The sequence below is a fragment of the Anser brachyrhynchus genome (assembly GCF_964034855.1).
Source record: "Anser brachyrhynchus genome assembly, chromosome: 1".
In the NCBI taxonomy this organism is placed as follows: domain Eukaryota; kingdom Metazoa; phylum Chordata; class Aves; order Anseriformes; family Anatidae; genus Anser; species Anser brachyrhynchus.
The window spans coordinates 144,246,610-144,274,394 of record NC_137694.1 but is presented as its reverse complement, the minus strand read 5'-3'; the positions used below and the strand labels follow the sequence as shown (position 1 = coordinate 144,274,394).

At 40.5% G+C, this 27,785-nt stretch overlaps 1 protein-coding gene across 1 annotated transcript in view; it reads right to left on the bottom strand.

Moving 5' to 3' along the window:
* Window positions 1-9,437, bottom strand: part of SLC9A2 (solute carrier family 9 member A2) — a 33,537-nt gene extending 24,100 nt beyond the window's left edge. Inside the window, exons 1-2 of the mRNA XM_080603646.1 lie at window positions 9,131-9,437; window positions 3,133-3,596 (exon numbers count right to left, since the gene is read on the bottom strand). Of these exons, the coding sequence (XP_080459772.1) occupies window positions 3,133-3,596; window positions 9,131-9,422 (756 nt within the window). The 5' untranslated portion in view covers window positions 9,423-9,437. The remainder of the gene's footprint in view (window positions 1-3,132; window positions 3,597-9,130) is intronic.
* Between the last annotated feature and the right edge of the window lie 18,348 nt (window positions 9,438-27,785).

Here is a 27,785-nt window from a genome sequence, read left to right as displayed (position 1 = left end):
TGACCTCCTCATGCAACATCACCTCATCTTCACAGCAAAGTACTCACACTGCAAATCGAACGGAGCCTGGTTCCATCAGATATCCCTACAAATCTTGAGTCTGTTGCCAGAAGTTATTTGAAGGAAGAAAAGCAATGTTCATGGTTCAAAACCAGACTGCCGTGCTAGAAGCAGCAGCTAGCACTATGGAATGTCACAAATACAATTTCAATCTTGTTCTTATTGTTCTTTATCTGCACTACTGTACATGAGATCATAATCAGGTTCAGTTCCCTTTTACTCTACAGGTAGTTCAGTTTTACAGCTCTCTTTAAGCTTTCAGGTGAGTTAAACAACAGCAACACTAGACACATTTTGCAATGCTTTTGGTATGAGAACCGGTTTTTTTCAAGTTCAAGATTTGCATTTACTCAACATCCTTTAGCTGAACTCGCTGAAGGTTGCAACAAATAATATCAGTCACCAATCTTTTCTTAATCACGTCTCCTTTCTTAATCATGTCTCAGAGCATCTCTGCTCCTCCTAGACGCTAATTGCTTATTTTCATCAGTTCTCAGTTATTAGTTTTTAATTCTGAAATTACTCTAAAGCACTCTAAAATAATGTTTTCAGTAGAGGCAGAATACAGAGTACTTCTGCAATGTTTTCTAACAAGGGAATAATATTATTGCAATGACACTAGCTCCGTCTCTGTGATTTTAAGCCCAGGACTGAAATTTGAACTGCTAACACTCTGCTTCATTTGTGATCTTGCTGTTTAGTATTATCATGGTAGTTGTCACTGACCCAGGAGGCTGGTAAAGCACCAACCCCGAATGAGAAGCACTACAGCTGACTGGCAAACATTGCCTTCAGCCAAATTCAAGCTCAGAAATCCCACCAGCAGGATAAATGGATCATCCAAATGCACAGGCCTATCATGAAACCTATCAGGAATGCAAGATCATCTGAGAAGCACAGCAGAGCTGAGATTCCTAACAAAAGAAAAGCTTTTATTAGGAACAGCCTGGCAGTGCAAGCAGGTTAGCAGGAAGAAGGGCTTAAAGTATTTAGAAAGCATGGTTACTGAAGTCACACTGTACTGCACTGCGTGCCTGTGTAGCCCCTGGGTTTTGTGGTACTTTTGTGGTTTAGTGGCTGGTGTCTGCAGGCAGGAATTGGGCAGTCCACATTGATGGCCAGCCCGACTTCAACATCCCTCCCACCCCATCCCCACATCCCACTGAAGGCACCCATGCTACCCTGACCACACTGCAGCAAGAACTACTCTGGCAGCACTTCCGTGGGGACAGGAGGCAAAGTCCACTAAGCACACCCCACAGAGAACTCATGCGATGGCCTAGGTCATGTTTTAAGTCTAAGCACATGATTGCAGGTGTGCAAAACCATAACAGGGAGCCATTAGCAGACCAGTGCTTAGCATGCGGAAACCACCTGGTCTGCTGCCAAGTACCACCTCCAAATAATAGCTGGGAAGTAAGACCAAACACACTCCAAATCCCTCTCACTCCCTCATGAATATATGTATGGCCAGTGCCATATGCTCAGTTGGCCCTACAGGCTCCTCAGAGTAGCTCCCCCCGTGCTGGGGTGTTTGGGAAGGCAGTGCGTGAGAAAGGACCCTAAAGAAGGCTATAATGATGTCTACAGGAAAGCTGCAAATCATGGTTATTTAATTGCCATGCCAGTGCCTATAAAAACGGTGCCTTGAAGTAATCTGCCATGTCACACACAAATACATCCGCCATCAGGATGCAGTGTTTTGCTAGCAAAACTGGATTAACTGCTGCTCCAGTGGAAAGGTGATTGATTTTGTGATTAGAAAAAGCAATTTCAGCTGGAAAAAAAATCAAGAAGAAAAACCTTTATATTAACATAAAAGTAGCCCTTTTTCCCCTTAAATAATAATAATATGGAAAGAATTCCCTTGCATGAGTGGTCATTAAGAGTGAATGTCGACAAGACACAACCATGGCTAAACTGCCAAGTTATTTGAAACATGGTATTTACACCCACTGTTTTCCACGACTGCTTTAGGTAACAGATTAGTCAGAACAGGTAGTTTCAGCTGTAAGCTAATGCAAAAAGTTAGGCTCTAAGGCAAGGCCATGCAAGGGGATGTGATTCAGCTGACTGGATAGCAGCAGAGTCAGGTAAAACATGAAGCCTAGGAGAACAAAACAGTATGGGCACACAAGAAACAATTGGTATCAAGGCTCAGATTAAATATTTGAGAAATGCATGTGTTAAGCAGATGAGGCAAAGTCCTAGAGAGGAAGAAAACCAAAGGACAGTTCTGCATGGAGTGGGACAGCAGATAAGATGCCAGTGACAGAGACAGGGATGGTGCAGACCCAATTCATGTACATTCATGATCCTTCTGGAATATAAAAAAAAATAAATATGGATTTCCATTGCTTAGAAAACAGAAAGTATGCCAGGACATAGTTAACATGGGCAGGGTTTCAAGTTAGGCATGACTAAATGGAAGTAATGTTCCAGACATGGTGTCATCAGGTACAAACGAGGGGCATTGGGGGTGTTAGCGGAATTTGCAGATTGCTGTCTTCAGGTCAGCACCACAAACCCAGTTCAGCTAGTTAATGATTAGAAACGGCTACCTCCGGGTGGCTGTCCTATCTCATCTGTAGCCTGGGAGAAATGTAGGTGGTCTCAGTGCAGTTCCAACTGGACAGGCACATGCAAATGCCTAGCATCAAGTGGATCCTGTGCCTGTGGTAGCTCAGTGACTGGCCTGTTCTCCCTGCGAACTTGCAGGGACACTCCACATTGGCCCTTTTCCCTCTCCCATCCAACGACATTTCTGCAGTTGAGGAAATCCTCCAGTTTAGGATTACGGAAGTAACAGAATTAAAAGATACAGAAACTAAAGAGGTCAGGTAGTAAAATCACTTGAGCAAATATGCTACCATTACGTGTTGCTCTGCTGTAGTTAGGCTATTATAGTTTCTAAACATAAAGTTTAGAGAATTACATAAATGCATTAGCACTTACTGACTTCCCTGTTTTAGCAAACTGCAATAACCACACACATACAAGGAGATATAACACAGTGACATGCAAACAATCATTTATCATTTTTATCAACTCATCATTTATCGAGTAACTTACCACAGTTATAGCATCGTTCAGCAATGACTCTCCAAACACCAGGATGTAAAGCTGCTCATTGACATGAATATTTTCAAAAACAGCTAGCACTGCCACAGGATCCACAGCTGAAATGAGGCTGCCAAAGAGCAAATTCTGCAGCAATGTGATATCAGTCAAACCAAATGCACTGATTTGGCAAATTCCATAAAGTGAAATCCCAATGCCAATGGCATTCCAGAGTGTGCCTACCACGGCATACCAGAATATAGTACCGAAGTTCTCAAAGAAAAGACGAGTTGGCATAAAATATCCAGCGTCGAGTACAATCGGTGGTAAAAGATATAAGAAGAAAACATCACTGCTCATTACAGGTGGGGACTTCTCCTCCGCTCCAAAAATAATGCCACCAAGAAGCAATCCAACCAGAATAAGGAGGCAGCTTTCAGGTACTATTGAGGGCAACTTGTGGTAAAGATGAAAGCCTTCAAAGGAAATTCAAACACAAGAAAGTGAAATAATTGTTTGCACAGAATCCAAGACTATTCTGGATTCTGTTATCTTAGTCTCTATAGTAAACAAACAGCAATTGCAGGGCAAGTACATTTTCATTGCAAAGACTGAAATGGACCACTACAACAGGTGAATGTAAATTTGTGAGCTACAGCAGTTAATTCAGTTAATTTGGTGGAGAATCAATTTAATAGCTAGATTTTCAAGCTAACAGAACAACTATTGCCCTGTTTGTGAAACTGTTTTTTTTTTGTTTGTTTGTTTGTTTTTTACATAAAGTGGAATACCCCAGAAATATGATCCAAAGACTTTTACAGGGCAAATTACATCTGAGAGAAAAAAAAAAAAAATCAAAGTAACCACACCTTCCTCCATGCACAGCTTCACAAAGTAGCTTAAGAAACACACTCATTTTATTTTTAGGTGTGTTTTAGGGTCTCAAAGCTAGGGGAACTAGCACATTTGACCTGCATTCACTCACCCACGGTCACTTCATTAGAGACCATGAGGAGCACTCCAAGACACATTCTTCTAATTTTAGTGGAGCCTTCAAATTAATTTCACACACACAAAAAAAAAACATGTGTTTTTCATGAAGTAACAATAAATTGCAACCTGTACTATTATACTCATTCTTCTCTGTTATATGAATTATGGTAGTGTCAAGAGTCTCTCATAAGCAGACTGTGCAGAGTACTGAAACAAACAAAAAAAAAAAACAAAAAGAATTAAAAAATTCTGAATGACGACTTAAAGACTGACTGTTCCATAGCTCACTAAAATTCTCAAAGCCAAACAGTTTTGATTTAAAGATTCTGATTACTTTTAGAAGTTGATTACTGTAGAGGTGATTTTTTTATTTATTTGTGTGTGTGTGTGTGTGTGTGTGTGTGTGTGTGTGATGAATGGGAGATGTTCCAAAGGAACTTACTTTGGCCAATCTAATGGAATGGCCAACTGTATGCACCAAGGTCACATTCCAGGTCCTGGCGATACCAATCTTTTCCAGGCTCCTCCTTATCTATATTTGGCCCACATAATTATATAGAAAACTATCCACACCCACAAGATCCTACAATTCTTGCCTAACTAAAAAGCATTTAAATTATTTTAAATGAGAGCTGCACGGAAACACTGGGTGTGGTAATAACGGGCATCTATTTCAGTAAAACTATTTCAGTAAAAATCACACCTGTAGTCGAAACAGTTAAATTAGTGCAAACTTGGAATAGTTCACATCTAGTTTACCAGTTCCAGGTTTCTGTATCTTGTGACACTGATTTTGTTAATTCCCCTCTCATCATAGATTTTTTCCAGGTTAAAAAAAAAAAAAAAAAAAAAAAAGCCTGAGTTTATAGTTAGGAAAAACAAATGGTTAAGAAGGACTAAGGGGGGAGCTGTTTTAATCTACAGAATTTTACTTACATATTCAATAACTGTTAAAGCTACTTTTAAAAATGAGCAACTCAAACTTCTTTTTTTTTTTTTTTTTTCCTCTCTGGATGAATACAGTTTTTAAAAATTAGAAACATAGCCTATGTGATGTGTCAGAAGGACTGCCAAATTCACTATTGTTCCTCGAAACAGGAATCACCAATATCCAATCTATTGCATGGGCAGAATAGGTAATGACCCTGGAGACACAAGAATTGCCTTCTGGACACTTGACTCTTCACCTTTCAGCTACTTCCACTTAAACATTTTATGGTTTGCCTTAGTTTCTGCAGTGGCAGGATGCCAAAATTTCTATTGCAGTGATTGAAGTTTCTCCTGGCTAAGTAGGTTTTGCTAGAAGAAAAGTTTTTAAAAGTCTTCTAAAAGTATCTTCAATAATTTTCTAAATAAAAATTGAAAAGAAGAGAATTTGTATAAATACTGCTTTCAATGAAAAACAAACAAACAAAAAACTCCCAGCCACTTCTAACACAAAGGCAATGAAATGTCTATTATGAATATAACTTTTTTTTTTTTTTTCCTTTACAAGTCACTGTTTGGAAAGCTCATGTCTTCTCAGAGCTTTTGGGACTTTACCTCATCCTTGAAGATAACATAAGGGCTCCTTATGTTTACTATATTTAACTATGTTAAATGTGCTTTTTATCCATGTAAGCCACATCAAAACTCCTAAAAGACTACCTGCCTCCGTGAAAGGCATTCACAGGTGATCTCAGGAACAAGCTGTGGTCCACACTTACGGGCAGATAGCCAGGAGATGGCATCCAGTGCACACCAACTCAGGCACAGCTGTCCTGCAGGATGAGGGACATCTTCCCTGCTCTGACAGATCCACAGCCATGTTGCCCGCAGTGTCCTGGGAGCAGATCCCCAGCAGCACATGACTATGTGGCCCTTTACGCTGAACCCAGGACCATAGCTACTTTCTCCTCCTCTGACCCTGTTTGTTTTTGGACTCCTGACTATGCAGTGGAAGCATGGAAGATGTTTGCCCTCAGGCCATTGGGCATTGCCTAAAGTGCAAGTTCAATATTCTTCAAAATGGAAGTCCTTAGAGCCCTGGTTTCCCACTTCTTGGGTGAAATCCAATGCTTTCTGATGCTGAAAATGCTATTGAGACATGTACTTATGATTATGTGTGAGTTTTCCAAGGGCACTCTGAGTTCAGGTGCTGAACAGTTTAAACCTTTTTTCAGGAAAGAAGTGTTGGAAGGATATCAGCTCGGTTCCCAGAAGCAGCACTTCTAATCATGTATTTGTGATTAAACGGAGCAATGGGAATCTGGATGAGTTAGAGAACATTCTGTAAGTTTAGAGGCATAGGAATTCAGCAAAACTGGGAAGTAAGCAGACGAGCCTCACTGCCTAGGCACCACAGCATGCTTGGGGTGCACTGGATACCACCTAAAGCACCGGTGGAGTCCATTGGCATGTTAGTAACATACCTCATTTGTGGTATCACCACGCAAGATAATAAATAACTAGAAGTAGCCAGAAATTAGCAATTCTGTTCAAGGCAAGTTCTTACATTTCAAAATGTGCTCTTGTTTTATCTTGGAATATACACAGACTGTTCCTAACTTCTTTGTGAAAATGTACTTCATCAAAACTTAAGTTCTGCCTGACAACTTCAAGTTTTCCTTTCTCATGCTACGTTTTGTGCTCTCTCTAAACGTAGTCTGCAGTGACAGGATCTGAAAAACCTTTCAGATCTGTAACAATAAGCACATCTTGGAAACTTTCTGCTTCGATGAAACTGCTCTTCTGCAAAATCACATTTGTTCAAAAAGGCTCCAACTAGGCACCAAGCAGGTGCTGCGATACAGTTGTCTTTGGGATCCTACACACACCGTGAGAGCTGTTATTAAATTTGGCCATATCTTCTGAGCTCCTTGTAGCTGAGAAGAACTTAGGGCTCTGCTCATAAAGGTTTGCTGTTCAGCAGTGCCATGCGTAAGCGCTCAGTGCCTAGCCCCAGAAAGGAATTTGCGATGCCAGATTAAGCACCTAAGTTTCCTGGGCAGTGCGTGAGTCTCAAGGTGGCATGACACGGGTGAGATGCCTGTGCTGCCCAGCAGGAAATGCTGGAGAAAGGAATCTAAGGGAGAGCAGCCTCTCTCACAGGCTCAGAGAGATGGGCTGAGAAACTCCTCTCCATCCCATTGAACTGAAATGGCCCAATCCTAGAAACACAGTAGGATGTGGCAGAGCCAACATTGCTGTGTCTCAGTGGTTAGAGAACTCTGCTGTCTGGGCTACCTATCAAAGAGGACACAAGCGAGTGCAAAATTAACATTATGGGAATGTGGCTTAGGAGTGATGAGAGTCTGCGCTGGGCAGGTGTAGTGACCCGATGCAGTGGCTGGATAAGGGAGTGCAAAAGGAGCTCCGGCAGCAAGAACTGGATGTTCCTAATTCCTGTCCCGGAGTCAGGGCCCCTGCAGGTAGGTGTGGTGGAGCCAAGTGCTGCCACACCTAGGGCCTCCCTTGGATCCAGCCCTCATTGCTTAGTGCACACTCGTAACAGCAAGGATAACACCCTCGATTAGCCACATCGGTTTTCATTTGGTATAAATGAAAACATTTTTAAATTATAGGCATTTCTCCTCACTTATGCTCTCTGCATATTTATTTCACTGCAGTCAGCTGGGAAATAAAAGTAGCCAAGTCTCCTTTTTTTTTACTTTTTAGATGCCTATACACTAGCAAAATATCATGACAATTATAATGTACACAGTCCTGCAGAATCTATATATTATTGTATGTGTTTACATATTTCAAATGGATTGCCTGTAATCTTTAATAAAACATAAACTTTTGTCATTAGTCTTAGATTATTCAAGAGTTCTTGCTGTATCTAGACTCAGAAGCCAGAGCAATTTTGCAGTACTTAATCGGCTGAGATTAGTTCTGTACCGAACTCTGTATTTTCTGGCTATAACAGTTCATGATATGTTTGATAGGATCATATTTGAACTACAACCTGATTCTGCAAATGCCTAATTACATACTCAAGGCTAAACAAGCCTATTTGATGAATTAAGATACATGCAACCTTAACGGATGCAGCATATAATAAATCTGCGGAAAGTAATGAAGCTACAGCAAGTTACTGGGGTAAGGGATCGGGCCTCCAATTTCAACACTAACTGGGTGCTGGAGGTAAGCACAAATTTTTGGTTTTTCAGAATTTCAATTACCTGTCTTGCAATACGTAAATAACGTGACACAGTCCATTTAAATGCCACAGGCAGAAGTCAAAGTTTTAAGTTGTATCAAACTGTTTCATCAAAGTGAGTATGATTGGAGCTTTTACTGAAATCTGTGCTGCCAGGTCTGGCTTCTGATTTAAATACCCAGAGTAAGAGCACACCTTTTTATTTGGCTCCCCCAGCTTTATCCCTGACGTTAAGGCTATCTTCTTGTTAAGAAGACACAGAGTTTATCATTTATAGTTTTACTGATTTTTACATAGCTCTGTAGGATGCCTCTACCTGACATTCTTCACATTAGTATATTGCACTTATTCTTCTGCCCGGGCCATAGAAAGTTCATTAAAAACATGCTATATAAACCTCACAAAACAGTCACACTATGCAATACAAATAATTTCCACATGAGGGAATAAGTGGCCTTTCTCACTCATTCGGCGCCGCATTTTTCATCTTTCACGGGACATGAGTGAACGGTGGGAAAGCGCAACGAGAAGGCTTCCTCATAAATATTTGCTTTCCATCGATCTGTTGTTCTGTTAGGAAGCTGTCATTATAGCCGGCGTTATTTTAAGAGAAAGCGCTCAAATGACAGCGGGGACGACCGAGGCAGGAAGGGGCTGAGTGAACTCCCGGCCCCGCTGCTTTCGGGGCCGGGGGGGCATCGCCCTTCTCCGCGACCCTTTTTCCAAGCCCAGTCCCTCCGGCTGTCACCACCGAGTCACGCCGGGATGTCCATGCCGCGGGAGCATCGCCAGCCCCGGGACCCCCGGGGAAAGAGGGAAGGGGAAAAGGGATGGGGTAGTGGTGAGGGGGGTTGGGGGGGGGGGGGGGCTCACCGATCTTGGCGAGGGACGCCAGCAGGATCCAGAGGGTGATCTCGAAGGGGATCTGCACGTGGGGGTAGTCCAGGGTGAAGACGTGCAGCCGCGTCTCCTCGGAGGCGGTGCCGCCGGGGCTCGGCGGGGTGCCGGCGCCCATCACCGTGCCGTCGGGCGCCGGGCTCCCCGCGACCGCGCTCGCCTCCGCCGCCCCCGCCGCCGCCAGCACCGCCAGCACCGGCACCAGCCGCAGCAGCAGCCGCGGCCCGCAGCGGCTCGGGGGGTCTCCGGCCCCGCCGCCCCCTCCCATGGCGCCCCCCGCCGCCCCGCTCCCGGCCCCGCCGCCGCTGCCCTACGGCCCCGCCGCCGCCACCATCCCGCCGCCGGCACCTGCCGCCGCCGCCGCCCCGCCGGCTCCGCCTCCTGCCGGGCACTGGGCGAGCCCCGGCACCCGGCTCCGCTCCCCCCCGCGCCGCCCCCTGCGCGCCGGCGGGCCCCGCACGGGGGGAACGGCAGGCGGGGAGCCGGGGGTAGGGGGGCGACGCGCTGCAGGCACCTGTGGGTGCGCGCCTAGGTCGGTGTGCGTGCACCTCCACGCACACCAGCGAGTGTATTTTAGCCGTACGTGCACAGAAGTCGCTCTGTGTCAATGTGCATCTCTATAAATACACGCACGTGTGAGCCCGTATGCCTATAGATCGCCGTTATCAACTACAGGAAAAGGGCTTCTGCCAAACACATCAGGGGAGACATTCTGTTCCGGCAAATTAAGAGTTAAATTCCGTTAATTTGGAGTTAAAAGAACGTTCTCTGTATAAATGTACCTGTATAAATGTATACATATATACACATGCACCTACGTGTATACATATATACATTCTATATAACATATATAACATATAATGTATAACATATTATATATATGAACATACAAGTTATCTGCATGTTGCCCCATCAGACATATGGCAACATGCAGTATAACTATGTTTATGCATATACGCATATATGTATGTGCATAAATACATACATATATATATATACATGTGTGTATTTATTGCCATTATCAAATGCAGGAAAGGGGCTTCTGCTAAATGCATAAGAGAAGACATTCTGTTCCTGCAAATTAAGAGTTAAATTCTGTTAATTTAGAGTTTGAAGAACATACTCTGTATAAATATGTAGATGTGTAGGTATATATATACCTATATACATTTTATATAGTATATAGCAATATAATACATGAGGTACGTATATACGTATATACATTCTATATTGTATATAACATATACTATATATGAATGTATGTTATCTTCATGTTGCCCCCATTAGACATTTGACAACACGCAGTATAAATGTGTTTACACATATATATACATATGTGTATAAATACATATATATATATATATACGTGTGTGTTGTCGATACTGAACATGTCACTGGCAAAATGCTGTTCCTGCAGAAGGCACTGGAAATGTGTCACACGTTTCAGCAAGGCTGGTATTCCTTCGCCTAATGCTGAGCACCAGCTTTCCATTTTTCCTGCAACAATAGAATCACGGTCGTGGTTTACTCACAACTTCAGCACTTATGAGTAATACGGTATTCCAAAGCTCAAACTAATAAAATCTTTATGGCATGCCACTCTGCACACCTTTATGGAAAAGCATATCTTTCTTGACCTCAAATAAACCAAAAGCCAGCAATGAGACATTTCTTTTTGTTCCCCAAATGGCTAAAAGTAGCCAGTGGCTGTTGTTTCTATAGGGAGTTAAAGCTAAAGCTCTGAATCAATTAGCTGAGTATCTGTAGCTGTCATTTACCCCATAACCTGAAAACAGGTCACTACACCTATGACTTTAATGACAAATTCTTAAACATGATGCCAATTAAAATTTTTTCTTTGGTTTATGTGCAAGGCAGCGAGGAGAACACATCTGAAGTTCTAACCAGGGTACACACCATCTAGCCCTCTAGCTGCATGGGGTATCTTCACAAGCAGTTTTCTTTGTTTTATTATATTCCTTGAAATGAGGGAAATGGATATTACCAATTCTGAGGACATTTCCTTTATATAGAAAAAGAAAAAAAGAAAAAAAGAAAAAAAGAAAAAAAGAAAAAAGGAAAGAAAGAAAGAAAGAAAGAAAGAAAGAAAGAAAGAAAGAAAGAAAGAAAGAAAGAAAGAAAGAAAGAAAGAAAGAAAGAAAGAAAGAAAGAAAGAAAGAAAGAAAGAAAGAAAAAGAAAGAAAGAATATATCTAGTTCTTGAATCTCCTGGACCCTGGCAGAAGACCACCCATAAGAAGTCAAGCCTCTGGGTGAAGGAGATGGCATTCTCTCTCACATGCAGATCAGACTGTAAATCATAACTTTAAAATAGCTGCTGTCCTAAGAACATTACAGAGCTCTCTAGTTATCTGACCTGTGCCTTCAGGATATTACGCTGGACAATAATGTCAATGAGAAAGCATTGGCAAGAGCAAGCTGACAGTGTAATTGTAAGCGTAATCATTCAAATATTCTCCCATCCACCCTTTTGTCTAAAATCACTTCATATTTCCCCTCTGAACACTAGGCTGAGCATTTTCAATTTGCCACAAGAGGGGAAAGAAGGAGCCATTGGGTGGGAAAGTGCTGAAGCACACAGAGCTGATGGAAGAGCCCTTCTCCTGGAAAATGTTCTTCATTGCTGCTGTCACAGGCAGTGAGGGATGACAGAGACTGGCTGCTGTGTGCCAGCAGAGGCAGGGCACTGTTTTGGTTCCTTTAGTCACAGTTTATCCCAGACTCAGGAATATGGGCACTTTCCCAGGGCACCGACCACATGTTTGCCACCACTTGTCCCCTCTCCAAAATCAAAAGGGCACACAACACAGGAATCTTTCTAGCTCTGACACTGGTGTGGGTACCAGACCATTTTATTATTATTATATTATTACTATTAATAATAAAAATATCATGAAAATGAGAAGCTGGTAAATGGGAAGAAAAATCAAGCAAGGGAAAGACATCATTAATCCTGACACTGGTGACTTACATTGCAGTAGTAAGAAGGGAAATTGTAAATACATTGACACAGACCTCAAAAGACAGGGACAGTGAAGAAAACTGGGGTGGAGAGCGATTACTAGAGTTGCTACTGTTTACTGTTACACCAAAATAAATGACCTATTTTGCAGATAAATTGTGCAGATGAGGATATCTGACACTGGAATGGGGATTGCCTCTACTGCATAACATGGTAGAGCAGGGAATATTTGACTTTGGAGCTTGTCGAAATGGATGCAGTGGAGCCCAGTATAGTGCAAGATGCTGAGGATCTTGTGGAGTTTCAGCATTTGCAGCACATGCTTTTTTCATTGCCACCAGCCTGAAGCTCGGTTCCCTGTCAGGTCCCATAGATGCTGAAGGGCTTTACCACCAATGAATGATCTTTAAATCAGGGCACAGATCTGCCTGAGAGAGCAGGGTGGGGTATAGTGTTCCTTTTATCTCTGCTTCACCCTGGTCATATGAGACAGCAGCATCAGTGTGGGGCGTGCGGCTTCACACCCCTCCACCACCACTTGTGCTGTGCCCAGCCAGGCAGCTCCTCCTGGGAGCAATGACTGGGGACATCACTGCATGGGGAACAATGTCCCCGAGGCTCAAAGCAGCCCGGGGAGGGCAGGAGCAGGCCCCCTTGGCCAGGGAGAGCGGCAGAGGAGATGTGAAGGTGTGTCCCCGGCGCCGCGGTGTCTCGTCATGGCTCTGCCCCTGACAGCTCAATGCATCCGCTCCTGCTCCAGAACAATTTTGTGTCGGGTCGCTCCGCACCATTTCAGGGATAGCACAAAGAGAAAACACGTAACGCTGCCCTCGCCTGCCTGCAGCTGAGCCACGCTGTATCCCACAGTACACCCACCAATGCTTCATTGCCCACGTCGGGCTGTGCCATCTGTGCCCGTGTGTACTTTCATCTCTAATTCTACTCACGGGCATTGTGTGTTTCAGCAGATACGGTGCTAACAGCATTTCACGTGACAAAGGGCAAGCTATTTTATACATCGAGACAGTAACTCAGATAATTCACTCTGTTTACCTTGCGGTCCATATATTGATTACTACTATAAATTACCACCAGAGCAAGGAGCTGCTCGGGCTCCTTACTCAATGTGCTGTTTGGGAAAGAGGTCTTGGGGGTCACACCCCACAGGTTTGCAGCAGTTCAGGTAGCTCATACGGGTGCTTCGAACCGGTCTGGATTATGAGAGTTTGGTTTTACTTTTGCTGCATGCAGTTGGTGTTGGGACTTTTTCATTGTAGATACGGCTTTGAGTTATAGGGTTGTACGTCATCTGTTAATATTAATCCGGCTTTATCTATATGGTAGGAAAAGGCCTATCTTTATTGCCACTGTCAAAACTGCTTTCACAATGAAAAGAAAATAAAGACTATTTGATAAATTGAGATTTTTCACCTTATCATAAACTTGACTCCATTTTTAGGGACTTCCTAAAATCACACTGTCTGTAATCATATCTCCATACTTATTTTCTGATCTTTCTTTGGTATCAAGGAAACATTTCTGGAAAATACTACTGTGACTATTTCAACAAGTGTTTCTCCTAGGAACTACATTATAGGTGCTCTCCAAGTGTGTTCAAAAAGTTAAAATGACTGTGGGGAAATCATAAATATATTAATAAATATTTGTCCTTAATTTTCATTGCTGTTTTAATTTGACAGACATTTTCAGCTGATTGAAAATATTAAAAGAAAAAAAAAAAAAAGACATGCTGCTGTTGACATTATTTGGACAAAAATATTAAAATGAACTATGTAAAAAGGAACTTTGAGGTTGCTTCCTACTAAGATTTCTCTGACAGTACACATAACCATATTATAAATCCATGTTACTGGTTCAGAAGAAAGGTGTACATTTCATCCTTCTTAGCCATTTCTCTAAAAGAGATAGAAAGATTTTCTCCAATTTTCCCCAAAATATAGTACAAGAGGTTTAAACATTTTTCTAAAATGCATTAGTGTGTTACTAAAATAGATTTGTAAAAATTGACAGTATTAGCATAAGAACAAAGAAAGAGGTTTTTGGGTTACTTCAGGTATAAAGGGAGATTTTTTTGACACCTGCAGCTGCATGGGAACCACAGTATGTACAGAAAAGATGTGCCTGTGATACATGTAACTGAGATGTTCAGAGAGTTATGGGAAAACAAACACCAAAGAGGTGAGGGAGACTTTTTTACTGATTTAGAAATAGTTTCAATGGAAATCTGAGGATTATAAAACACAAACGTGCTTGACCGAGAGTTGTTTGCTTTGAGGAGGGGCATTGGCAACACATCTGCACAGTCATTATAGCAAACATTTCTTGAAATCTCTCTTCTTCTAGAGGTGAGACTCTTTTTATTACGGCTGCCCCATCAGGGCCTTGACCATGTAACTCTGTCTCTAAATCCATTAATTAGCAAAAGCATATCTCGGCTATCAAGTGATTTATTTTATGAAATCAATAGCCCATTGAGGGTGTGTTTTTCCACAGACTTTTCCAGGGCTGCTTGGCAACCATCCCCATAAACCAGGTCCACCAAGGTGCTGTGCTTTCCCCAGATAGTCACTTTAATGACAGCAGGTTGGATGTGTGGGTCTGAACTTTGGTAAGCCGCTTTAATGCCCTTACGGCATTAACAATTGTGTCTGCACAACCTCAAATTTAAAGAGGAAAAGATTGAGAAAGGGCACGGGTGCCAGCAGCTGCCTAATTTGCCAGAGGCTGGGGAGTGAAAGCACTAGCAGCCTATGTGGTTTCAGGCGGGGAGCATGCAGGAAGGAGCAGAGCTATCTTTTTTAATCTTCAAAAGCAGCCCGCAGCCAAGCTGAGTCTCCAGGGTCTCCTGGGGCTGCACTGCAAGCCGCAGTACCAGGGCTCCTTGCATGAAGCCCTGATCGAGCATCATACTGCATCCTTTGTGGGTTATGGGCAACCACCTCCCCAGGGGCAGAGCAAATCTGGTGTCAGGGCATTTACACCCCTCTGAACACCCTCCTAAAGACTTCTCCTAAGGCCTTCCCCAGCTGGCTTTTAGGTACTCATGGTTTCTGGCTGCCATGAGTAAGCACCTCTAGCAGGTTCAGCCAGGAAGCTCTGAGAGAGCACTTCATGCCTCATGCCAAATAGAGAGAGTTTTGCAGTGCTGCAGGGCATCAGAATTAAATGTCATTCCAAACAGGGGACCCACCATCAGCTATTGCAGGAGGGCTAAGTAATAGTGATGTTTCTAGCTCCAGAGGGACTCTTAAAACCCAAGAGGGATAATAACCTGTGAAGTAATTTTTTTCCAGTTCTTTGAAAGAAAAGTGTACTCATTCTGTTCATGATAACACAGGCAAAATTGAGATGACCTGTGCAGAGATTTGTACGGTTTTTCATTTCTTTCATTACTTGTGTTCTAGGTGACCTTGGTATCACTGGAAAATTACGTTGTTGGGCACACTTGCTGGAAACCCAAAACCAGAGATGACAGGCTGGTCTCCATCCCTAAGGGATTAGAACAATTTCATTGTTTAATAGCTAAACAACAGGTTTAATGTTTAAACTGTAAATTCCCTCTTTAGCTCATTCTGCAACAGGACACTTGGTCGTTGAATGATTTCTGAGGCTGTGTCCCCACGCTGGGTGTCAAAAACAGGCACTTTTCTCGAGCCTAGTACCTGTCACTGCCATGAGTACAGAAGTACTGGTTTAAATGTTAAACTTCTTGGAGAAAAAAAAAATGACAATGAAAGTGCCTCCAGTTTCAGTCATACGATGGCATCATAACCAACAGCGAGAGTTTTTCTTGGAAAGCAGAATTTGATACAGCTTTAAATATGTATTTTTAATGTTTTCCTGTGAGTTCGAGTGTTGGATTTGGTGACTGAGGAGATTCTTCCTTGAGTACTTATAGCTTACATTTATAACTCTGGCAACCTTTAAAGCATAGAGGCCAATCTCTGTTTGCACAGGGCAAGGTGAAGGTTGACTCTATCCTAGAGTCTGAGGAAGATATCTGCTAAGCTGCATTTCCTACTTGCTTTTTGCCACCAGGTTGATGGCCCAAGCGTGTGAATTAATGCTTCTTTCAAAAATGCAGAGTTGTTGTTTTGTTTTTTTTTGTTTTGTTTTGTTTTTCACCTGAAGAAAAAATATTAGGGGAAAAAAAAAATTACCATGTTTATTAAGCAGTTCTGTAGCAAGCAAAACTATGTCCAAGGTGTGGTCTGTCCTGAATCAAATCAACTGTCTCCTTACTCCCAGACTCACCCATAACGACCATTTCCTCTGGCCCAGAAGCTTTCTTCTGTCTGCTGCCACCCAGCTCATAAGCACAGCCTAAAGTCTGTTTCCACCTCCACTGACATGAGCTGTTGTGTATAGGTTAAATTTAGGCCCTTGATAAGTATTTTTATTAGAAGCCTGAGATCTTCGGAAGAGTTGAGAAACATCTACCAGAGTGCCTTACAGAACATCACACTGTAATCAGCTTTCCAGGGTCACTTTATACCTCAGCCTCTTTCTCAGGAAAAGCAGAAACCTATAGTAGATGATATTTTGTTTACAATATGCATAATTTTCTTTTGGGGTTCAGAAATACGCACATTTCAAGAGTTAACGAATTCTTACTTCTTTTTTCAGTGGCTTAAGTTTATGCCCTGTTTATCTCTCTCCAATTTTCTTCACTTCTTATTTCTTTTTACCCATTCTACTCATTGAAGTTAATTAGGCATTTCTTTCAACTCTCATCTCACTGTGTTTTCATTGCAGAGGGTTAATAAACTCTTGCAGAACCTTTAACTGTTGATCTCAGCTGATTGGTTTTATGACCAGCAGACAGCTGGTGTGAGCATAGGTTTTCCACATGACTTGGTGGAAGTTTGGCTTTAAATTTTACACAGATTGTTATATGTGCCTTGCTTTCAAAAAATAAAAAATAAAAATTAGTCCAGTTTAGCATTGTTCCAAGGTCAAGTGGAAATTGCATTGGAATATTAGCTTTGTGTTGATGATCACCCAGGAACGGGAGGACACCTTAACAGAATGAATTCTTTGAAAAGGTAGAGGGACAATATCATTAGCACAATGAAGAAGAAATATCATGGAAATGTCTACCCTTCACATTGCTGCATAAGGATGAAGTGTTTGGGTGAGAACATAGATGCTGGGACTGTGAGAGTTAAAATAAAACCTTTGGTTTCACATCACTAAATGGTAGAAACACCGAACAATCAAAAAGCTGGCAAGCTCAGGGAAGGGACTAAGCAGCTAGGGGGAAGGCAGGGTCCTGCAGACGCAGTGGGGAGAGGCAGGAGGAAGTTCAGGAGCAGCAAGCTGTTCCACCAGTTTCTGCAAAGAAAACCATCCCCAACCTGCAGACCCGACTTTAGTGCTTTTGTCTGTGCCAGGTGTAACTGCATCAATACTTGGGCGTAACAGGTCCTCAGACGAAAATACTCATGGTTTCAGTGATTAGAGATAGAGCCAGCAGCAGCCAAGCATCAAAATTTTCTTTCCTTTTTTTAATATATAAAGAGCTTTTTCTTGAACTCTGAGATGACATGGTTGAAACCCATGCTTTCAAAAAAAATGTAAAGAAAAATGTAAAATATTATCATGATCAGAGTTTTCCAAATAAAAAATAAAAATATTAATAAAAATTAAATTAAATTAAATTAAATTAAATTAAAATAAAATAAAATAAAATAAAATAAAATAAAATAAAATAAAATAAAATAAAATAAAATAAAATAAAATAAAATAAAATAAAATAAAATAAAATAAAATAAAATAAAACAAAATAAAATAAAATATTAATAGGACAAGTTAGTAATATTATGAAACTTTTCAAAGAATTTTAATGACATTTGGGGGGGGAAAGGTATGCAGGAACTTTCAGGAATAGAAAATGCAGGCACATCATAAGAAAGCTTTCATATGAGTTGAAAATGTAGTTAACTAGTATTTGCTGGTTGTTGTAGGAATGAGCTGGGCATACTGGAACCATGAGGAAGATGTCAAACTTCTTTTGTATCAGAGAAATAACTTCAGTTAACTTCAGTGACATTTAATGAACCAGTGAAATGCAAAACATGTAACATAACACTGGAAAGATATGATGAAACTTTTTTTCAGAATAAGTTTTTGTCATGTCCTCAGTGGTCAAGATCTTTTGGTCATCATCAGTATCACCTGGGCTCTCATACCCTCTGTATCTACCTATACTCTGGGTGTGATCTTACAGGCATGCTAATTATAGTCAGGTATAGAACAAGTTCACTGCTTCTGCGTGATGTAGCAGCCAGACTTTTTTCATTTTACATATAGATATTTTACATAAATATATATATCTTTACAGTATGTGTGTAAAATTTTGTCATATACATCCTCCATATAATTAGCTCTAATTGGCACTCCTACATTTTAAATGATTCCTCCCTTTCTTCATGAATGATGATATTGCAACTGGAATCTCGCGTTGTATTTTTAAAATATTTAGTTGTGTATAGACACTTAAATGTCAAAGTTCCTGACTTAATCCCAAGCATTTGCAAGGTAAAAAAAAAAAAAAAAAAAAAGCAGTAGGATTCGATCCCACAATTACATATGAGGATCAAAATGTGAGCATACCTTTTAATCAGAGAAAAGGCTGCACAGGAAAAAAAAATAAAAAAAAATCTAACCATGGGCTGGAGTATAGACCTGGCCCGCTTCTAGTAAAAGTCAGTTGGAGAGTGAACTTAGAACAAAACCTAAAATACAGTAGCATGATCTTTCCCAGAGCGTAGTCTCAAAAGTATGAGCATCTAGAGAACAGGACAAGTACTTTGTCAGCTAAGACAGGATAATATTAGACTTCAGTATGAACAAATGTATTTTGGAAGAATTAGGGGTTTTTATATAAAGCTTTTAAACTATGCTTATATATATAATTGTGTAAAGCGAAATACTGATTTCTTGTGGATCTTGAGTTTCCTGGCTGTCCTAAAGGTAACGGCATGTGCGTGATGAAATCCCTTGTGTTTTTAAGGAAATCTCAGTCATAGTCATTGTTTTAATAAGTAAAACAGGAGTGTGCAAAAGAATGGTGCCTTACAATGCTTACAACAAATAAATGCGCTCAGAGGAGCCATGTCAAGACAGTGTTACTTTATTGAGAAGGTTATGTCCATTTCCTTGTATTTGACCCTGGTTCTGACTGCTTTGTTGTGCAACAGTCTTTCTTGGAACATTACCTCATGGAAAAAAAGGTGGAGCAATTATGTTCATGGTCACTAATTATTGCCTTTTTTTTTAACTTCTCCTAACTGACATTCCATTTACAGCTCCTGAGGAAGGAATGTAATGCCAAAAAAAAAAAAAAAAAGCAAACAAACAAACAAAAAAAACGGAATTAGTGAAATTTCTAATGGTAATTTTGGCAAAAGGGTTATTAACTGTTAATACACAAAGATAAATAAACCTAATTCTCCACTAGTTCTCCATTTTCAGGTAGCTTGGAAAATCCCATAAAAATGATAATAGCAGTTCCAAAGGGAGGAACAGAGGCTGCATATCTCTTCTGTGCAATCAACCTTGGCTTGCCTTGTGGGGAAGGAAATTTGTCACATAAGCAGTTTGCTTCTCATCTAGACAAGCACAGTGGTGCCAGTCCTGTAATGGTAGCAAAAACCATCCCACAGTGTTTGAAATAAACCAGAGCAGCTAGTGATCTGAAAAACCTCAGGGAGGAAAGTAAAATCAGTCTGACCTGTGTTTTCTATTGCAGAAGTTAAAACTTAAAATTTGAGCCCACATGAAGTCCAGCAGCAAGGGACTACAATTTTTGATCCTGCATGTGTTGCAGCCCTGGCAGAGGGATTCCCAGACTAGCTCAGGACAATTCACATGTTGACAGATAAGTTCCTAGGGCAAAATAGCTGGGCTTCTTAGATGGGCATGAACACAGGGCCCATAATACAGACGTTGATACAGCTGCTCTGGAACTTGCATTTTCAGAGGTAATTCAAGTATCTGTGTACAAGACACAACAGCAAGTATTAACATGCTTTTAACAACTACTTACATGTCCGGCCCTAGCATCACAGAAAATGTGTACAGATGCTGATTATGGAAAGACAAAAATCCATTAAAACCTCTTCAACTCATCGGGAAAACATAGTCATAATTTTATTTTCCATGTGGCTCACCTGTCTTTTAGCAATGGCATCTATGTCCCAGCTTGTCATCCTGGGCTCTATTTAGAGCTCCTGGAGAGCAGCAGGCTCTTCAAAAGGGTCTGCTTATTGCATCCCAGTACAGGCCCATAAAACACTGCCCCTAGATGCTAACTCTTACATCTGAGATTGAAAGGAGACCAGGGTTGACATGTCTGAAGCCAGATGTGGTGGACTTCAAATCATTATCTTTCCTGCTGCAGGTATTACAATCAAAGGCCAAGCTAAATAAGGTGCCTCTTCCCTCATTCTTCACTGCAAGTACCACTTTTTATAGCTTTTTTCCTACAGCATTGGGAAGAAATATGAGTTTTGGTCATTGCTAAGAGGAGATGTAGCTGTGTACTTTGCCCAAGTCCTCTCCAAGAGACTACTCACAAGAGGGGAAAAGAGCCACAGTTAAGGGGTTGGAACAGATGACCTCCAGAGGTCCCTTCCGACCTCAACCATCTGTGACTTAGTGATTAGAAGATATTTTATGTATCAGCTTTGCCGTGGTTGCTACTGTAGCTTTTAAGGAAGCCTTCTCTCATGGATTTAAACCTCAGGTTCGTCCCACCTGGAACTTTTCGAAACAGCATGAGCAGAGAGAAGCAAATTGCCAAAATCACAATGGTAAAAAATGGCAGGTTCAGATGCAGTTTTTGGAAAGAGGCATAATTGTTAGGGTTTAGAGCTGGCATTAAGCAGAGAAGCTGGCTTCTAACTCAGGAGGTCACTCAAACTCTGGTTTTGGACTGTCCAGTTTACTCTGAGAAATCATGCCCAAATATTTCTGTGTGAAGCCAAAACCAGAAAGTATGTAATTCTCCTCACTGTAAAAAATCAAGCAATTTACCCAACTAGCAATTATTGCAGGATAGAGATAATCTCTATGTTCAAAAAGGAGAAGAAGTTTGGGGCTGTTGGAAACTGGAAACCTTGCCTTGTTGAATCCAGTGGCAAATATACCAAATCCAAACATGATTTCGCCCTACATTACACTATTGCCAGTGTGGAGATTTTTGGTTATAGATAAGGACCAGCCAAGGTTTATTGCAAAGTTTATTTTGTAGGAAGTATGTAGCAGCAATTAAAGTTCCAAAACAGTTTTCACATACTAGTAATTTAAAGAAAAGTACATCTCTGAAGATGTAATTTTCCATTTTTAATCTTCATCCAAAGATATTCTTTAACTTTGAGCAAATTCCTGTCAAACAGTTTGAGTTATAATTGTATGAAAAAAGATACTTTTCCAGAAGTAAAAAAAGATGACTGTTGACTTTTTCCTTTCTTTTCTACAAGATAAGCCAGAAGAGCTGGCCTCTGAAGAATGGTATATAAGCAACCACTCAGGAACTTGTACATAAACATACTGAAAGAGTAAACTGGGGGAAAAATAACCAAACAAACAACCCACAACCAAAGAAAAAAACCCTAAATTATAAAGCCTAAATGCTGGGTAATAAGAATGAACAGTAGAAAAATGACAATATTTAAATTCCTTTTTAGTCTACCTAACCTACCTAAAACATAGTTGAGGTAGCTACGTTAAAAGATGTGGTACTGGGGCTCAGCCTTAGCACAGAAATCAGAGTATGAGTGGTTTCAGCCTTCAGTGTAAGTTACAGCTATATAAAATATCATAAATGTTAATTTTGGAATCATGTCAAGCAGCCTAAAAAAATTTAAAAAGTATCCTATCTCAAGGTAAATTTAGCAGAAAATAACTATTCTTTATATAGAATGGTTCTAATATGCTATTCCAATATAGAATTAGTTTACTTAATGTATAAACTCTTCCAGGAATAGAGTCTTGGGGTATATTTATAGGAGTGAGTGGGTAACTGGAGAACTCTTACATGTAGAGGTCTTTGCAGGATGCTAAAAATATTGAGTCAAAGAAATCATTGATCCAAGCCACCATCTGGTTGTGTTTCCCATCCTGATTGCTCACCACAAAAAAAAAAATAAATATTGTCAGACTTATGCAGAGCAAAAGATAAAGACATAATTCCCCAGGAGTCTGTAAAGGTCTTTGCCACGATGGTTAATTATATATGGAAGTTGCATCAATACTTCCTCGGTTCCTGACAGCACAAAGTCCTCCCTACATTTGCAGAAATTATTCTTTACAAGGCCTGAATGAAGATACCATAATGGATCGTCTTACTATTAAAGTGTCATTATCAATATGAATTTGTCTCTTGTGAGAAGGACATTTTAGGATCAGAGGGAGAGCACTGGTTCTGAAAAGTACACTAAAAATAAAACTTCTCAGGCTGCAGTAGAGGCACTAAGAAATTAAAATACCTGAACTGAGAAAACTCCCAGATTTTTGATCATTGTCAGAACTGCCAGAACACTGCGTATAGGGGGAAAATACAAAATCTGTATTACTGTAGTCCCTGGAAAAGCCAAACAGCATGGTTTCCAATTGTGTACTAGTCAGCATGGAAGCACAAAATAACTTTTGCAATACAAAAACTTGATCCTCCTCATTTATGTCTCTGTTTAACACTGAGTAGTTCTTAGCAAAGCCCATGACTAAAAAAATAAGCACGCAATACCCTGATTTCCACAAGCTAATTAGCTCTTAATGGAAGTTTTCTTACTAATTTCAACAACTTTAGTTTTACAGGATCAATTCTTGTATGCTTTGGTTTACTGAGACTACTCCCAACCTTGAAGTTAAGCATTAAGGTTCAGATCCTTGTGGGTATTTTTGTGTTTAATTATTTTCCTGGATCAGAACTAGCAGATAAAGACATGTTCCAAATTCTTGGCCATAAGGGCATGACAGTTCCTAGACAATTCTCTCTGAAACAGGCTGCCGGCCAACTGGAAAGCTTCTTTGCCTCAAAACTTCAAGAATCCGGTGAGCTGGGCTGGCACAGTGAGCCGGTCACTAAATTCAGGTCACGTAACACATACAGTCATGGTGTTTTCCTTTTGGTGATGCAAACTACTGGAATGTAATATAACCCTTGAAAAAAAAAACACCCCTCCTAGTGTGTTAAGTCCTCTCTTTTATGCCAATAGCGAGGAGAGTTTTTAATTCCAAACTGAAAAGAAACTAATTGTCTAAAAATTGTTTTTAAAAGGTAACCATCCTGAGAAGGAATATGACTTCAGGGTGTGTTGGGAAATATTCTTTTTCATGTGCAACTTGGCCACCATACCCCTTTACACCCTTTACTTTTGGCATTATTTAATCCTAGCACAAGTTTTAAATGTGTCACCTTTCCTTTCCTTTCCTTTTTTTTTTTTTCTTTTCTTTTTTTCTCTTTAAATACATTGCTTAATTCCATCAACAGAGGTCACTGCCGCTCTTTTCCTCTTTGGTGAAAGCATGCCTTTTCCAGCAGATAAAGCAGGACAATTAACGCTCTCATCTGGCAGAGTTTTAGCTTACCCTTTAGAGACAGGTATGGGAAAATTTATACACAGTGTGAGGTTGAAAAAAAAAACAAATCAAAAATAATAATAAAGAGGAAAATGATGAAAAGAGTGAAAAAAAAGTTTCTTTTGAGCTTTGGAACTTGACATAATTAATGCAAACTTGATTTCAGTGATATTTTGAGCTTTGTCACTACATCTATCTTTCTCTTCATTACCTACGAACAAGACCTGCAAATCTGGTCTTGGCACTGGCTGTTATATCTGCTCTGCAGCTCTTGTTAGATCAGTATCACGCATTTTTGCACCAGGGAAGAATATAAGAGAAAAATTCCTGAAATTCAAATTGCTGTGGCTTGATTAACAAATTTGTCAGCAGTAACACCTTCACTTGGATCTATGTTTTCATAATTATGGAAATGATGAGGAAAGATTTGGGGATATTTATCATTAAGAGGAATTCAAGCCAAAGGGTCCCTTTGAGCCAGCCGTAACGTGAGCCTTGCAGTTTCCTATTGCTAAACCCATTACAGCAGATTGAGCCAAATACATCTGCAGACAGACTCCTTTAGAAATGAACAAAATAGAGGAGTTGTTCACAGTGAGACACTGATAAAAATATATTACCTTTTTTGTGTACAAGCAGAAATACCTTAGTTTTTTGAGCAGGAAAAGAAGATTCACCTCAAAGCTAAAGCAGTCATAATGCCTGGCTTTGAAAAGGTGCTTTTCGTTTAAATTCATTCATGTCAAAATTGCTTAAAGGATCGGGACATCGGATTTCCACTTCAGATGCAGACAGCTGTGTTTAGATGTTCACCGTTAAAATGTCTACATGTAGGGTAGGTGTCTGAGCTCCCACTGGAGCTGGTGGAGTCTAAATTACTTGTCAGATCACTGCAAGGCAGTTGTTCACATTTATTCAACTGATCTGAGCTGTTGGCTGCCTACAGACTCCATCCCCAGGGGTGCAGTCCGGCTGCCATAAAAGTGCCCCAAGGGGCCTCTCTGGCCTCCAGATGCTGATCCAGAGAGCAGAGGGCTCCTGTGTCTTCTGTGCCAAACCTAGCAGCTCCAATGACTTGAGGTACCTGTGTATGACTTATTCCTGAGTGTCTTCATCACTATTTTACATGTGAGACAACTGAGGCATAGAAAGCTGAAGAGACGTGTCCTTGGTCTAACATCTGTGCCAAACACCCACAGCCTCCCTTCCTCACTGGTCCAAACTAGTGAAGGAGAAACAACTTCCAAGAGTTTCTGTTCCAGCTTCAAAGGAAAAAGTATATTTCCCACCATATATTCACTCCTTACAAGCCCCTTCAGTTTACCAATTTTTTCTCACTATGGAAAACATGCAGAATATATGTAGTTTTTGGAAAGGAACAACTGCAAATATACTGGGGAAAATCAGTGAAGAATTGCATCTTCTTTATGTTACATATATTTTATACATAGATTTTGAATATGACACAATTGTACGATGTTTTTTAGGATGCTGAATATTTGTAAACAGCAGGTCATATCTTCAGGCAGTGCATAAATTATGCCATTTCAGATTGATCCTCTTTTTTTCTTTTTTTTTCTTTTTTTTTTTTTTTTATTTCAGTAGGAAAAGCTGCAGGGACAGCTTCACCCTGTTCTTTTGTTCTTTTCTGTATGTTTCAGTAACATGGAACCTAAGGGAAGTAAAGGTAGACATAGCATCAGGGTCTCATGCTTGGTTCCTGGCACTGTTCCTGTATGACATGCACACACGGCTGATTGGCTTTGTGCAGATTTCTCCACCTTTCACAAGGGCTTTTAACATCAGCATAATTCTCAGGATGCCCTGCCTCTGAGCTATCTGTGGCTTGTGTGCACGCAGCATCTGGAAGACACTGCTCCAGTGCAAGTGTTCTCAGTATTCATCATTGTGTAAAATTGAAGCTGAATATGTTTGGGCAGCTGACTTGTGTTTATAGTGTTTTGGTTTTGGTTTTTTTACTCACACAGTGCAAGCTTCTGTGATAGGAAGTTTACCCTTAATGAAAGGTATGAATAAAGCTAGCTAGAAGGCTAAAGGTTTTATTTCAAGATATCTTCAAAAAAATAAAAAATAAAAAATAAAAAATAAAAAATAAAATAAATGTTATTTTGACATCTGTGCCTAACTCACTGTTTTCGCTCCTTATCACTGCCAATAAAACAGCAAAGCAAGGAGCAAATGGCGTTAGGTCCAGTACCTACTAATGAATCTAATTTAGTACCTGACATACATGCCAGCAAAAAAAAACCAAAAAACTTTTGACTTCAAACTTCTGTTATGACAATTTTGCATTTAGCAGAATAAGTGTCTGATGGGAAAACATCGAACACTAAATGGGTCTAAACCCCACCTGTGTTTGCAAGTGAAAAGTGATGTTGTGAGTGAGTGCTATCTGTGCCCCAGTTCACTGTGGCTGTTCTTGACAGGCATTTCTTTTTGCCTAGCTTCCTCCTGCAAGAAGGATGGTGGGAAAGAAGTCAGGGATAATGTTCAGTTTGATTGTCTCATTTCTTGTGATCAAAAAGTAGTAGAAAATGTAATTGTTCTGGGGGAAGGATGGACTAGGAATAAACAAGAACTATTAATAACTTGTGAAAATTCACACCTGTGAAACCAGAGCAGAAAAGAAAAAGGGGTTTCACTTGTGGTTAACATGAAGACAGATTCTCAAAAGGAAATAAATAAAACTTAGCTCAGTAGATTTCCAGTCCTCTAAACTGGTTCAGAATATTACTCATGTTACCTTACACCTTTCATTTTAAGGTGAGTTTGACAAAACAATAACGTAATTGTCCTACCTAAAAAGCAAACAAAATATAAAGATAAGGTAATCTGTTTTTCCACTCTTAATGTTTGAGTTCTATCCATACACGTAGATAGAAAATTAGAAAAGGTAGCTATGAAGAAAGGAAGATTAGAAATATTTTATATATTTTCTAGAGTCTCACACAGGTTTTTAAACAGTAGTTTCCATTCATATGTGACAATAAGAAGTGAGCTTCAGGGTCTGATGCTAGAGGAAAAACCCTGAAAATGTCAAGCCTCAAAACCCACGTACCAGCAAGAAAATAAGAATCCCTTCACAATTATTTTCATCTTCTGTTAGTTAAAAGCCAACTATTTTAGCAATAGCAATTTGTTTATTTCACTTGCAAATACCTCTCATGCTCTTTAAACTCTGTTTCTGACTATCTTACTCATAATATAAATAAAGATATCATTTTTGTGCTGAAAATGATCAGTTACTTCTCTGCTAGTCTCTCCAGCCTGAAACCTTAGCCTACTTTTCTGAATCTCATCTAACCTTCCTTAATTGCTCTAGACACACCCTAACTTACTTTTGTCTTTTAAGCTGGCCTGCTCACTAGATCCACATGCATAGCACTTTTCTGTCCATACCGTAAATCACTGCATCCAAAGATCCCATCAGGGCACTCTTTATTTTCCACCTATTACAGCTTTTCTTCTCCGTCCTTGATCAAAGCAGTCCTGCTCCTTTAGTTCCCAACTATGCTATGAAGCAAATTATTCCACCTGTTTCAGCATTTCTTCAGTGATGTCCTCCCCTAGCATGACACCTGAACCACTTGTAAATCCTTTCACAGCATCTTTGTCAGTCCTGTTTGCTGGTGTCATTATGCAGCCAGCACTTTGCTTCCACAGGTGCTCTACAAAAAACGGTAGCCAGGATTACACAATTGCAGAAATTTCCAGCGGGCACCATTTCCCATGCGAGAAGGAGCACAGTGGTGTCTTCTTCCAGTGCACTCTGTTCAGAAATATTTCTGAAAATTGAGAGAGGTCACAGCTTGGGCACTCCTTGCCCTCTGCTGTCATGCCTTGATCGTCCACGCACCCCTTGCTGTTGTTTCTTTAATTGTAAGCTCTATACGGAACAGATTCTCCTTTTATTACAAGTTCCTACTTGCCTAGGATATTAGTTGAGGAGTAACAGCTGCAGCAAGAATAACAGGATCCAACAGCTAATTGTGCCATGTAATAAATATGAAAGTATTGTCAA